This window comes from Schistocerca americana, chromosome 7 (assembly GCF_021461395.2).
Source record: "Schistocerca americana isolate TAMUIC-IGC-003095 chromosome 7, iqSchAmer2.1, whole genome shotgun sequence".
In the NCBI taxonomy this organism is placed as follows: Eukaryota; Metazoa; Arthropoda; class Insecta; order Orthoptera; family Acrididae; genus Schistocerca; species Schistocerca americana.
In genome coordinates, this window is record NC_060125.1 from 546,555,596 (window position 1) to 546,570,345 (window position 14,750).

Below are 14,750 nucleotides of genomic sequence, written 5' to 3' on the forward strand. Positions count from 1 at the left end.
AAACTACAGTTGTAATTTTTCCCAAGGTCATGCAGCTCTACTGTATCGTTAAATGATGATGGCATCCTCTTGGGTAAAATATTGTGGAGGTAAAATAGTCCCCCATTCGGATCTCTGGGCAGTGACTACTCATGAGGAAGTCATTATCAGGAGAAACAAAACTGGTGTTCTACAGATTGGAGCATGGAATGTCAGATCCCTTTGTCAAGCAGGTACATTAGAAAATTTAAAAAGGAAAATGGATAGGTTAAAGTTACATTTAGTGGGAATTAGTGAAGTTCAGTAGTAGGAGGAAGAAGACTTCTGGTTTGGAGAATACAGGATTATAAATACAAAATCAAATAGGGGTAATGCACGAGTAGGTTTAATAATGAATAGGGGCAATTCAGGAGTAGGTTTAATAAAAAAAAAGAGAGCACAGGTAAGCTACTATGAACAGCATAGTGAATGCATTATAGTAGCCAAGACAGACACGAAGCCCACACCTACCACAGTAGTACAAGTTTACCTACATCTACATGGGTACTCTGCAAATCACATTCAAGTGCCTGGCAGAGAGTTCCATCAAACCACCTTCACAATTCTCTATTATTCCAATCTCATATAGTGCGCGGAAAGAAGGAACACCTGTATCTTTCTGTACGAGCTCTAATTTCCCTTATTTTATCGTGGTGATCGTTCCTCCCTATGTAGGTCGGTGTCAACAAAATATTTCTGCATTTGGAGGAGAAAGTTGGTAATTGGAATTTTGTGAGAAGATTCCATTGAAACAAAAAACGCCTTTCTTTTAATGATTTCCAGCCCAAATCCTGTATCATTTCTGTGACACTCTCTCCCATATTTCACAATAATGCAAAACGTGCTGCCTTTCTTTGAACTTTTCTGATGTACTCTGTTAGTCCTATCTGGTAAGGACCCCACACTGTGCAGCAGTATTCTAAAAGAGGACGGACAAGCATAGTGTAGACAGTCTTCTTAGTAGGTCTGTTACATTTTCTAAGTGTCCTGCCACTAAAACACAGTCTTTGGTTACCCTTCCCCACAACATTTTCTATCTGTTTCTTCCAATTTAAATTGTTCATAATTGTAATACCTAGATATTTAGCTGAATTTAAAGCTTTTAGATTAGACTGATTTATCATCTAACCAAAGTTTAATGAATTTCTTTTAGCACTCATGTGGATTACCTCACACTTTTTGTTATTAGCATCAACTGCCAATTTTTGCACCATTCAGACATCTTTTCTAAATCGTTTTTCAATTTGCCTTGATCTTCCGTTGACTTTATTAGTCAATAAACAACAGCGTCATTTGCAAACAAATGAAAATGGCTGCTCAGATTGTCTCCAAAATTGTTTATATAGATAAGGAACAGCAGAGGGGCTATAACACTACCTTGCCAAACACCAGAAATCACTTCTGTTTTGCTCGATGACTTTCCGTCAATTACTATGAATTGTGACCTCTCTGACAGAAAATCACAAATCCAGTCACATAACTGAGACGATATTCCATAAGTGTGCAATTTCACTACGAGCTGCTTGTGTGGTAAGTGTCAAAATCCTTCCGGAAATCCAGAAATATAGAAATGATCTGAAACCCCTTGTCAATAGCACTCACCACTTCATATGAATAAAGAGCTAGTTCTGTTTCACACAAATGATGTTTTCTAAACCCATGCTGACTGTGTGTCAATAGACCGTTTTCTTCAAGGTAATTCTTAATGTTTGAACATTATATGCCAACTAGCTCCACAGATGATGAAGAGATTGAAGAAATGTATGATGAGGTAAAATAAATTATTCAGATAGTGAAGGGAGATGAAAATTTAATAGTCACGAGGGACTGGAATTTGATAGTAGGAAAAGGAAGAGAAGGAAAAGTAGTAGGGGAATATGGAATGGGAGTAAGGAATGAAAGAGGAAGCCACCTTGTAGAATTTTGCACAGAGCATAACTTAATCATAGCTGACACTTGGTTCAAGAATCATCAAAGAAGGTAGTTTACATGGAAGAAGCCTGGAGATTCTGGAAGGTATCAGATAGATTATATAATGGTAAGACAGAGATTCAGGAACCAGGTTTTAAATTGTAAGACATTTCCAGGGGCAGATGTGGACTCTGACCACAATCTATTGGTTATAAACTGTAGATTAAAACTGAAGAAACTACAAGAAGGTGGTATACTGAGGAGATGGGACCTGAATAAACTGAAAGAACCAGGGGTTGTAGAGAGCTTCAGGGAGAGCATTATGGAACGATTGACAAGACTGGGGGAAAGAAATACAGTAAAAGAAGAATGGGTAGCTTTGAGAGACAAAATAGTGAAGGTAGCAGAGGATCAAGTAGGTAAAAAGATGAGGGCTAATAGAAATCCTTGAGTAACAGAAGAGATATTGAATTTAATTGATGAAAGAAGAAAATACAAAAATGCACTAAATGAAGCAGGCAAAAAAGAATACAAACGTCTCAAAAATGAGATCGACAGGAAAAGCAAAATGGCTAAGCAAAGACAAATGTAAGGATGTAGAAGTGCATATCACTAGGGGTAAGATAGATACTGCCTACAGGAAAATTAAAGAGATCTTTGGAGAAAAGAGAACGACTTGCATGAGTATCGAGAGCTCATATGGAAATCAAGTAATAAGCAAAGAAGGGAAAGCAGAAAGGTGGAAGGAGTATATAGAGGGTTTATACAAGGGCGATGTTCTTGAGGACAATATTATAGAAATGGAAGAGAATGTAGATGAAGATGAAATAGGAGATATGATACTGCGTGAATAGTTTGACAGAGCACTGAAAGCCCTAAGTTGAAACAAGGCCCCGAAAGTAGACAACATTCCATTAGAAGTGCTGACAGCCTTGGGAGAGCCAGGCCTAACAAAACTCTACCATCTAGTGAGCAAGATGTATGAGACAGGTGAAATTCCCTCAGACTTCAAGAAGAATATAATAATTCCAATCCCAAAGAAAACAGGTGTTGACAGATGTGAAAATTACCGAACTATCAGTTTAATAAGCCACACATGCAAATTACTAACACAAATTCTTTACAGATGAATGGAAAAACTGGTAGAAGTCACCTTCGGGGAAGATCAGTTTGGATTCCGTAGAAATGTTGGAACATGTGAGGCAATATTCACCCTACGACTTATCTTAGAAAATAGATCAAGGAATGGCAAGCCTATGTTTCTAGCATTCGTAGACTTAGAGAAAGCTTTTGACAATGTTGACTGGAATACTCTCTTTCAAATTCTGAAGGTGGCAGGGGTAAAATACAGGGAGCAAAAGGCTATTTACAATTTGTACAGAAACCAGATGGCAGTTATAAGAGTTGAGGGACATGAAAGGGAAGCAGTAGTTGGGAAGGGAGTGAGACAGGGTTGTAGACTATCCCTGATGTTATTCAATCTGTATATTGAGCAAGCAGTTAAGGAAACAAAAGAAAAAATTGGAGTATGAATTAAAATCCATGGAGAAGAAATAAAAACTTTGAGGTTTGCAGATGATATTGTAATTCTATCAGAGACAGCAAAGGACCTGGAAGAGCAGTTGAACAGAATGGACAGTGTCTTGAAAGGAGGATATAAGAAAAACTTCAACAAAAGCAAAATGAGGATACTAATGGAATGTAGTTGAATTAAACAGGTGTTGCTGAGGGAAATAGATAAGGAAATGAGAAACTGAAAGTAGTAGATAAGTTTTGTTATTTGGTGAGAAACATAACTGATGATGGTCGAAGTAGAGAGGATATAAAATGTAGACTGGTAATGGCAAGGAAAGCGTTTCTGAAGAAGAGAAATTTGTTAACATCGAGTATAGATTTAAGTGTCAGGAAGTCGTTTCTGGTAATATTTGTATGGAGTGGAGCCATGTGTGGAAGTGAAACATGGACGATAAATAGTTTGGACAAGAAGAGAATAGAAGCTTTTGAAATGTGGTGCTACAGAAGAATGCTGAAGATTAGATGGGTAGATCACATAACTAATGAGGAGGTATTGAATAGAATTGGAGAGAAGAGAAATATGTGGCACAACTTGACTAGAAGAAGGGGTCGATTGGTAGGGCATAATCTGAGGCATCAAGCGATCACCAATTTAGTATTGGAGGGCAGCGTGGAGGGTAAAAATCGTAGAGGGAGACCAAGAGATGAATACACTAAACAGATTCAGAAGGATGTAGGTTGCAGTAGGTACTGGGAGATGAAGAAGCTTGCACAGGATAGAGAGCATGGAGAGCTGCATCAAACCAGTCTCTGGACTGAAGACCACAACAAACAAATTATTTAAAGAGACTAGAAGAAGCAGCAGCAGCAGAAGAAGGAGGAGGAGGAGGAGGAGGAGGAGGAGGAGGAGAGGGAGAAAAAGAAGAAATCTCCTGCAGGGTGCAGTAGGAATACTATGCAAAGTTGACAACCAAACATCCTGCAGAGGTCTCTTCAGATACCTTGGGATTCTTACTTTTCATGCCAGTATATTTACTCACAAAATTTTCTAAAGGCGAGTTACAACCAAAAATAGATGAGACTTGCCCCCCTTTATTTTTCAGTTTGAGATCTGTTAGAGAACACTTCCAGACCAGTGTAAACTATTTTAAGTAAGCATTACAATCAAAATACAGTTTGCATAGTATTAGAGTTCTGCCAATGACAACTAGGGTCCACAGCATTAACAGTGTAAACCAAACCAATATGCTGATCGGTGCATACTTCATTGATTGCCTTACATCTAACTTAGAATTGTTGTGGGTCATTTGAAATACAGGTACTCCCGATAAGTGCCATCTGGGTAGTGGTGACATGATGGTCGACAGTAATGTTGCTCAAGCTGTTCAGTTTCCATAGCGACTTTGACTGGTGCCACCACATTCACTTCCTCCCTGCAGCAACCGCTGAGGGAGAGAAATGCAGGTGATGTGGGGTCCATATGACCTGCCATTGGGAGTTATGGTGAACCGATGCCCATAGGTACCCCTGCAGAAGTGTAGGGTGGGACAAAGCTCGGTGGAAGTCACATGAGTCACTCCAGGATTGTGGGGTGTCTCCAGGGGAACATGGAGGCTTCTGACCAAATAGCAGAGGCAAAGTTGGTTTTAGTGGCAGTAAAGAAGTCTGTGAATCCAGGTTGGGTGGCGTCTAAACTCACGGGCCCTGACTGGGGATATTGACCTGGAAGGTAAGTGCCTCAATGATGACAATGAGCCCACAGTGGACAAAACACTGAAAGTACATATATTATGAACATCTGATTACAGCCAGAACAGAACTGTCTCCTGAATGGAGAGTGCTGCTGTTTATACAAACATCAAATATTCCAGAATATGCAAACATTGCAGCATTTGAGAATCTTCTGGAAATGATAAAAATAAATAACAAATAATTTCTGGTTAATAAATCTGAATGAGTGACCCACAGTATTCCATCCAGTGGTGTTAACTTGTACACCAACTGCAAGCAGCAGTGCTCATGTCAATATTAAAACAAAACAAAATATTACATATTTCAAAGCAATTCTTAAACTCTACTTTCTTAATAAGTACTACACCACTACAGACGATTTTTTAATGGCCAATTTGTTGTCTGTTTGTGCCTTTTACAGTTGCTATTGATACTGATATTTTAAATATGATATAAATTTTATTATTTTATTGATGACAAAAGTACAACTTTTGTTTCGTGTTTGTATGCTGTAAAGTGGTAACATTCAGGTATCTACTCAGGTAGCAAAATATGTTGCTACTACTGAAGTTGTTACAATTATAAACTGTAAAATATTTGTAAAATTGTTTGATTATGTACAGAAAAAGATTAACAAGAGGACTGACAAAGCATTATACTGTGCAGTGAATATAAGTAAGACACTCAAATGTGAAATTCAGCCGCCAGCTTAGCCGTGAGTGCTAATGCACTGCTTCCTGGACTCGTGTAGGTGCACCGGCCCCAGATCAAATCTGCCCACTGGATTAATGACAAGGGCTGGTGTGCCGGCCAGCCTGGATGTGGTTTTTAGGCAGTTTTCCACATCCCCCTAGGTGAATCCTGGGCTGGTCCCCATGTCCCCCCTCAGATATACAGCTCACAGAAATCTGAACACATTCGCACTGTTCCATGGATTACACTAGATGCAGATAGCTCGGGTACAATTCCATCCCACAGGGTATGGGGTGGCGGCAGGAAGGGTGTCCGGCCACCCCTTCACATTAACATTGCCAAATCCATTCCTAACCATGTCCCGCCTCAGTTATACAGCTCACAGAAATCAGAACACATTTGCACTGTTCCATGGATTACGCTAGACGCAGATAGCTGGGGTACAATTCCATCCCACAGGGTATGGGGTGGCAGCAGGAAGGGTGTCCGGCCACCCCTTCACATTAACATTGCCAAATTCATTCCTAACCATGCTGACCCTGCGCAACCACAGGGTACACGCACAAGCGGAAGAAGAAAGACTCAAATGTGAAAGTCCCCACTGTTAACTGTGGCAAATAAAACAGGTACACTCACCACCCAGCACAAAAGCTATGGTATGGCCAACATAAATCCCCTCAGGGACTCAGAATTCATTTGCTGAATATGGGCTTGGCAACCCCAGGTTCCTGAGCTGGGGGCTGGTAAGCACCGCCAGTCATGATAAGCTCTGGGCAGCATTCTTCAGTGACCACTCTGCAGCATGGCAGTGAAATGTTACGTGTCGCAGGGAATGGGGATCTTACATACCTAATCCTATGCGGTCCTACCTAATCCTATGCGGTCCTACAAGTGCCAGAATATTGGTCACACAAAGCTGAGTTGTGGGGGTGAAGCAACCTGAAGGAAACATGAAAAGGCAATCCATGAAGCTGGGAATGACTGTCCATCTCCAGCAGTCTGTGTTAACTGCTCCTGGAGACACCTAGTCTGGAGCCAAGACTGCCCTGCTTTTGCAGAGGAATAAAAACTTCAGGAACTGAAAGTGACCAAGTGGATCCACTATGCAGAAGCTAAAACGTAATATAAGGTGATGGAACACCCTGTCTTCACCACTTTTTGTGCTTCTGTGGTGCAAAACTCTCTTCCTGAGGTCAATGCTGTGATGCAGACGACGTCCAGTGTACAACTATCCACCACCAGCAACTGTACTTGCATGTGTACATGCCAAAGCAAAGTGCTTAAGGATAAAGCAATCCAAGCATTTACAGAAAATGCTAGCAACAGTTCTGCAGTGAGCATCAAGAAGAGGGACAAAAAGTAGTGTGTCTCTCGATGCCCAATTTCCCCCTTATCCTCAAATGGACAGGGTGCAGGGAAAGGATCATGACGTTCGAGTCAAAAGCTGTGCCAGGCACCATCAGACATCATTCTGACATGTCTCAAGGATGAGGAGGAAATCATGGAGCTAGATGCCTCAGATCCAGGCAGCCCCCAGTGCAATGATTCCCTTACTACAGTGGAACATGAATGGGCTCAGCACTCATGTGGAGGAACTGAAACTCCTAGCACAGGCATGTCCCTTGTGCTTGTGTTTACAAGAAACACATTTTAAAGATACTGATGTCCCTGTGCTACGGGGCTATACCCTATACCGCATGGATTACCTACTGGGGGAAAGAACCAAGGGAGGGGTCACTGTGTTTGTCACTGATGCGCACCCCTCCTCTTCCCTCTCCCTGGCTACTGAACTGTAAGCAGTTGCAGCTAAAATTAATATGTGTCAGAAAATCACTGTTTGTTTGCTGTATTTACCTCTGCAAGATGCAGTAGACTCTAAGACACTCACAGAACTTATAGAACAACTCCCCTGACCATTTCTCCTCTTGGGAGACTTCAATGCCCATCATGTCTTGTGGGGCTCGACCTCTACTTGCCCTTGGGGTCAGGTTTTGGAGAGCCTCATGACATCTCACGAGCTGTACATCTTCAACACCTGTAGTCACACTCATTTCTGCACTGCTCCTGGGACATTCTCAGCCATTGACCTCTCTTTCTGCTCTCCAGCCCTCACAGACTGTGTTCGGTGAGTCATTGATGATCTTCATTCCAGTGACCAGTTCCCACTGTGCCTTCACCTACTGGATAGAGCACTACCCAAAGTATGGTCAGTAGCACTAACAGAATGTTCAGCCAGCTGGCTGTGTTCAAACAATGCAACATCATCCAGGGTTGGGTGGACCACATGACACGAGTGATGCAACATGCTGCTGACTTACCCGTCCCCAAGTCTGTCAACTATCCTAGGAGGCAGTCTTTGCCTCATGGACTGCTGAGTGCCATTCAGCAATCCAGGATAGGCATGTGGCACTTCACCAGTTTAAATGTTGCCCAATAGCAGACCACCTCAGAGCCTTTCGACTCACGAAAGCCGAGGCTTGAAGCATAATTAAGGAGAGCAAAAAGAGGTCATGCCAAGAGTTTCTCAACTCCATCAACAGTTCCACTTGCCCTACAAAAGTATGGGAAGCCATCTAGAGGATTTCCAGTGTGTTTACCAATAGCAGCAGGGTTGAAACAGGGATATCTCCAAATGACGCCCAGAGACATCGCTCAGACACAGGAAGATACTTTTGCAAAAACTACTGTGCATTCCAGCCAGGATATGACGTGTCGCTGCTACTGTGTGACTTTCAAGAGGGGCCAGTTAAAATAGGGATCCAAATGCTCTGAATCCTACAATTCCCCTTTCTCCACATGGGAGCTGGAATCAGGCCTGTCTGAGGCACACAACATTGCATCCAGTCACAACCATATCAGGTATCGTGTGCTTTGACATTTTCCACCAACATAGAAGGAAACCTCCTTGAATCTTCTAATTTTCTATGGCTGACAGAATCGCAGTAGCTAAATGAGTATCACCTTATCGAGCTGTATAGGGAAGACTCTAGAGTGAATTGTTAAGTGTTATGTGGTCTGGTTGTTAGAAACCAGGCAACTCGTTAGCTGCTCTCAGTGTGGATTCTGGAGATTTCAGACCACTGTCAACAATCTAACCCTGCTAGAGGCAGCTATTCAGCAGGCAGGACTGTGTCAGCATATTCTTCGATATTGTTAAGGCTACGATTACTTTGAGACATAGTATCCTCACACAACTCTATCAGTGGGGCTTTCTTGGCTGCCTCCCCATCTTCATAAGGTCTTTCCTGTCTCAGCAGTTATTTTAGGGTCTGAGTTGGTGACATGCTGTCATGTAGTTTGGAGTGGGAGAATGGTGTCCCTCAGGGCAGTGTTGTAAGGTTAGAGGAGAGGGCTGCAAAGATGGTTTTTCAGTTTTCTACAGGTAAGTGTGTGTGTGTGGGGGGGGGGGGGGGGGGGGCATGCGCACACATTTTAATCGATCTTGTCATATTTTTCATCTACCTGACTTGGATATGTGGGACACCATCCTACATTTTAGAGTCACAGTAGAGTTTCTGGGCCTCATTTTTTCTCCAAATTGTTGCAGTTGCCTCGTCTGAGAGACCTGAAAGTCAGAACTCTCAAAGTACTGAACATCATAAAATGCTTTAGCCACAGGTCTTAGGGAGCAGACGGGGTGTGTCTGCTCAAGTTTAATAGGACTTTCATGCATTTTTGGCTCGACTATGGGTGCACAGTGTATGGATCAGCTTCTTATTTGAAGATCATTGACACTCCACCATCAGGGGATTCAGCTGCCTATAGAAACAATCCCATGGCTAGTCTCTGTGCTGAGGCTGGGGAACCACCACTCACCATCTGGCAGCTCCTCATTTTGTGTCAGGCGTGCAAGTTCCTTGCAGCTCCGAATTCGCCCACATATCGTACTGTTACTCATCCACCTCTGAAATGCCTCAACTGTCCACAAGTGCCGGCCGGAGTGGCCAAGCGGTTCTAGGCGCTACAGTCTGGAACCGCGCGACCGCTATGATCGCAGGTTCGAATCCTGCCTCGGGCGTGGAAGTGTGTGATGTCCTTAGGTTAGTTAGGTTTAAGTAGTTCTAAGTTCTAGGGGACTGATGACCACAGCAGTTAAGTCCCATAGTGCTCAGAGCCATTTGAACCATTTGTCCACAAGCCACAATGCCATTTGGGATCTGTGTGCACTGGTGCTGGAGTCACTTGGTGTGGAGAAGCACAACCTCAAATTCAGAGTTTTAACCATCTGCTTCCCTAGTTACTGTGGAGGCCTAGAGTGATTTTCCTCCTGTTTTTAATGTGATTTTCCTGACATTTTGTCTGAGCACAACTACTATATAGCTGTCTCTATGGATGGGTCCAAACAGGGTGCCACAGTTGCTTGCTTTATTGTTTTACTGGATTGTGTCCTCAATGTCCAATTACCTGAAGACTTTACTGTCTTCGATGCAGAATTATATGTGATCTTGCGGGCACTGGAGCAAATGAAATGTTGTTCCAATGCTAAATTTCTAGTCCATTCCAGTTCTCTGAGTGTCCTGCACTCTATACAGTGTTTGTACCCAGCAGACAAAGTAGTCCAGAACATCCCGAATGTCCTCCTCCAATAATAATGGCTGGGAAAGAAGGTATCTTTCTGTTGAGTTCCAGAAAACATGTGTATTGTGCGGAACGAAAGGGCGGATCTAGCAGCCAAGGAGGCATGTCATAATCCTCATTTATTCCAGTGTGCCACTGCCCTGCTTGCTATAGTCTTGCTGTTGAGATCCGAAGTCTGGTGTCAGTGGGAGGATGAGTGGCTGGAAGTGACAGACGCAAACTTTGTCTAGTGAATCCCACAATGTGGCCGCAGTGTACCTCCTTCCAGCCATGTCAATGGGATGAGGCCCTCCTTACTTCTCTGAATAGGCCACAACCCTATGACACGTGGCTTCTTGTTCCGGTGAGAGGACTCTTCAATGTGTGGTGCTTGTGGCGTACAGATTACAGTGTGCCACATTTTATTGAACTGGATTTTATTTTCTTACCAGTGGGTTGCAGCAGATTTTGTGATGGATCTGCCCTCTATTTTAAGTAATGTTCAAACGAATGTGTTTAGAGTTTTAAAATTTTGTGAATTGTCCAATATTTTTCCCAAGCATGTAGGAAGATGGTTTTAGTGTGTTAACAGGGTAACTGGCTCACGTATGTCTCTTCTGTGGTCAGCCTGTTACATTTTCCAGTGCCTTTCTTTTACCTCCTTTGTCATTTTACTTGTGTTTTGATCTCATATATAGCTACTTTTACTATTTTACATTGTTTGTTTGAATGAGTGTAAGGTTGCTGATAACCTCCTGTCGAGCACATATAAGTTCCAAACACACACACACACAGGGAAACATTCCACGCGGGAAAAATATATTTAAAAACAAAGATGATGTGACTTACCATACGAAAGCGCTGGCAGGTCGATAGAAACACAAACAGACACATACATACACACAAAATTCAAGCTTTCGCAACAAACTGTTGCCTCATCAGGAAAGAGGGAAGGAGAGGGAAAGACGAAAGGAAGTGGGTTTTAAGGGAGAGGGTAAGGAGTCATTCCAATCCCGGGAGCGGAAAGACTTACCTTCGGGGGAAAAAAGGACGGGTATACACTCGCACACACACAAATATCCATCCACACATATACAGACACAAGCAGACATATTAAATATGTCTGCTTGTGTCTGTATATGTGTGGATGGATATATGTGTGTGTGTGTGTGTGTGTGTGTGTGTGTGTGTGTGTGTGTGTGTGTGTGTGTGCGCGAGTGTATACCCATCCTTTTTTCCCCCTAAGGTAAGTCTTTCCGCTCCCGGGATTGGAATGACTCCTTACCCTCTCCCTTAAAACCCACATCCTTTCGTCTTTCCCTCTCCTTCCCTCTTTCCTGATGAGGCAACAGTTTGTTGTGAAATCTGGAATTTTGTGTGTACGTATGTGTCTGTTTGTGTTTCTATCGACTTGCCAGCGCTTTCGTATGGTAAGTCACATCATCTTTGTTTTTAAATATATATATCAAAAAACAAAGATGATGTGACTTACCAAACGAAAGCGCTGGCAGGTCGAAAGACACACGAACAAACACAAACATACACACAAAATTCAAGCTTTCGCAACAAACTGTTGCCTCATCAGGAAAGAGGGAAGGAGAGGGAAAGACGAAAGGATGTGGGTTTTAAGGGAGAGGGTAAGGAGTCATTCCAATCCCTGGAGCGGAAAGACTTACCTTAGGGGGAAAAAAGGACGGGTATACACTCGCGCACATACACACATATCCATCCACACACATACAGACACAAGCAGACAGGTCTTTAAATATGTCTGCTTGTGTCTGTATATGTGCATATATATAAGCAGACAGGTCTTTAAATATGTCTGCTTGTGTCTGTATATGTGTGGATGGATATGTGTGTGTGTGCGAGTGTATATATATATATATATATATATATATATTTATATGTGTGTGTGTGTGTGTGTGTGTGTGTGTGTGTGTGTGTATGTGTGTGTGTGTGTATTGCTAGTATATTGCAAGCTGTGGGAACAAAACATCCCTTCATATGCACCTGTAGAGTTTGGAAATTAGAAGAGAAAATGTAAGGCAGTAAGGCAATTGACGTGGAACTCCCGTTTTTATCTCATTTCTGGTAGAATAACATACATATTTATACAAAAACTTTGCTTATAATTAGTATCAGTGTGCCTTTCAGTCACTGAAAGATTCTGCAATCTAATTAAATTACAGTGATCTTAACCTGCCCCTCCTTATGAGTAAGAGATTTTTAATTGTAACAGTATTTTAAACACGTTATTTGTGCTTAAGGTTTGTACATGGTTTGTCATATATTGTGTTACAGACACAAAACACTGTCTACGAGATTGTATCAGATATGAGTGGAAGGCAAGATGCACTGGAGGAGCGTTTGTCCAATTTGGAGGACAAACTGACAGCTATCCAGGAACAGTTGGAATCGCTGCCCGAGACTCTAGCCCGGTGCCTCACACAGCACTCTGAACGGCAGGAACAACGACGCAACTTCCTCCACCCCGAGTCCGCACTCTCGGCGCAGCCCGCGGCTGCCCCGGCCACCCCCCTCCTACTGGGACCGGCACCGCTGTCACTACCACACTCGCGCAGTGTGCCCAACCCGTGGCCCCCGAGCCCTATCGTACCTCCCATCAGCAGCCGCACACCACACCTCGTGCCCACGCCGCCTGCACCGAGTGCCCCTTCGACCAGCTGAGAGGATGACAACTCTCGTGTGCCTGTTTTCTTCCTATTTGGTTCTCCTGAGATTGCAAATGAAATTTATTTGTGATATACAGTCTGCTCCTAATGAAGCAAATACTCAGCAATGGTGAACTTACAAGCTACTCTCTGTGTTAATTTTTCAAACGTAGTGTCACATTAACAACTGGCCCTTATCCTTATCGCTGCAAACTTGCAGAACTTGTCAAGTGTCATTAATACAAAATGTATATATGTTTTAAGTTACAGCAAATGATAATTACTTGTGAGATATTGAACTACCATTTGTGCAGATTAATTTGTGACTATCCATTATATTCGTATAACAGTGTGGGACTGAGTATCATACAAAGAAGCCAAAATGAGTACAAAAGTGCTGTTATAAAGGAATTTCAAGTTAAAATAAGGTAAATATACATTTTGTATGTACATGCTGAAATGTAAATTAACACTATAAATGTAAGAAAAATTACTCATTATTTTATATGTAACAGTCTACAAGAAATAGCTTAAGTAACAACTCGGTACTACTCTTCCATGGTTTCTGCACCACACACTAGACACAAGAAATTCTCTCTTTTTGCCTATCCTGTAATAATTAATGAGTTTTACAACAGTAAGGCTTTCTGTTTTGTCCACATGAAAGCACCAACACTTTATCTCATGTTATAGATTTGACATCAAGTGGGCTAGAATTTTATTTTTTCCAATGTTTTTCAAGTTATGTTTTTTGTTCATAGTAATCCTGTACCCTGGTACTCATTTTTCCTGTTTCTCTGCAGCATGTTATTTTATACCTGTTGCATTATGCTGCAAGATATCCATATATTTTTCCCTTTAATTTCCACGTTTTATTATCTTTACTACCATTACAAATTTCTAGCCTAGAACTGAATTTGTGTTTATATAGTTATTCCTTAAATATCAATACTTACTCCAGAGACATGAAGTGCTGGTCTCTCTCTTCCTTTCATACTATAGAATTAGTAAGCAAGGAAAGACTTCAGCAAAACATCTTATATTCTGGTGAAAATGTGTACCACCTAGGCCTACTTTGATCAATTTTGTTGTTATTCTTCTTCTTCAATTATTTTTTGACCCAGAGATCATAAGATTGTTAAAGAAGAATGCTGTTATATCTGTTGGAAGTTCCAGGCTGAGGTATCATCATTCAAATGATATGCTTGTAAGACACTGTCCCCAGAGTAGTAATTGCCAATAATTCTTCCAACTGAATACTATAAACGGACTTGAACAAATGGCGATTATGTAGTAAATAGTAATTCTTGTGGGTAATACTTAGCCCTACAGTAGATACTAATTACATTCATTGCTCTTGGTATGTGACTTCCTCTTGCCACACCTTTCACACCTCAGCTGGTTAATTTTATTTCTGCCATTTGTAATGATTCATCAAGTAAGTTGAAGTTTATATTTTAGTATAATTGCTGCTAGTTTCTCATTATACATTGTTATTAATTGGCTGAAACTTATAGTTTATTGTTCTGTCTCTGACTTTACTGTATTGCTCTTTCCTGATTTCTGAAGTTATCATGTAATCTAGAGACTGAAAGTCCTCTTTGCAACATCACTGTTTCCAATTTATACCACAGTTTTACTCTTATATGC

The 14,750-nt window shown here is 41.7% G+C and overlaps 1 protein-coding gene across 1 annotated transcript in view; it reads left to right on the forward strand.

The window, feature by feature from the left end:
* LOC124623078 (small conductance calcium-activated potassium channel protein) overlaps positions 1–13,304 on the forward strand; it is a 234,423-nt gene extending 221,119 nt beyond the window's left edge. Inside the window, exon 8 of the mRNA XM_047148870.1 lies at positions 12,730–13,304. Within this exon, the coding sequence (XP_047004826.1) occupies positions 12,730–13,116 (387 nt within the window). The 3' untranslated portion in view covers positions 13,117–13,304. The remainder of the gene's footprint in view (positions 1–12,729) is intronic.
* Positions 13,305–14,750: the final 1,446 nt, after the last annotated feature.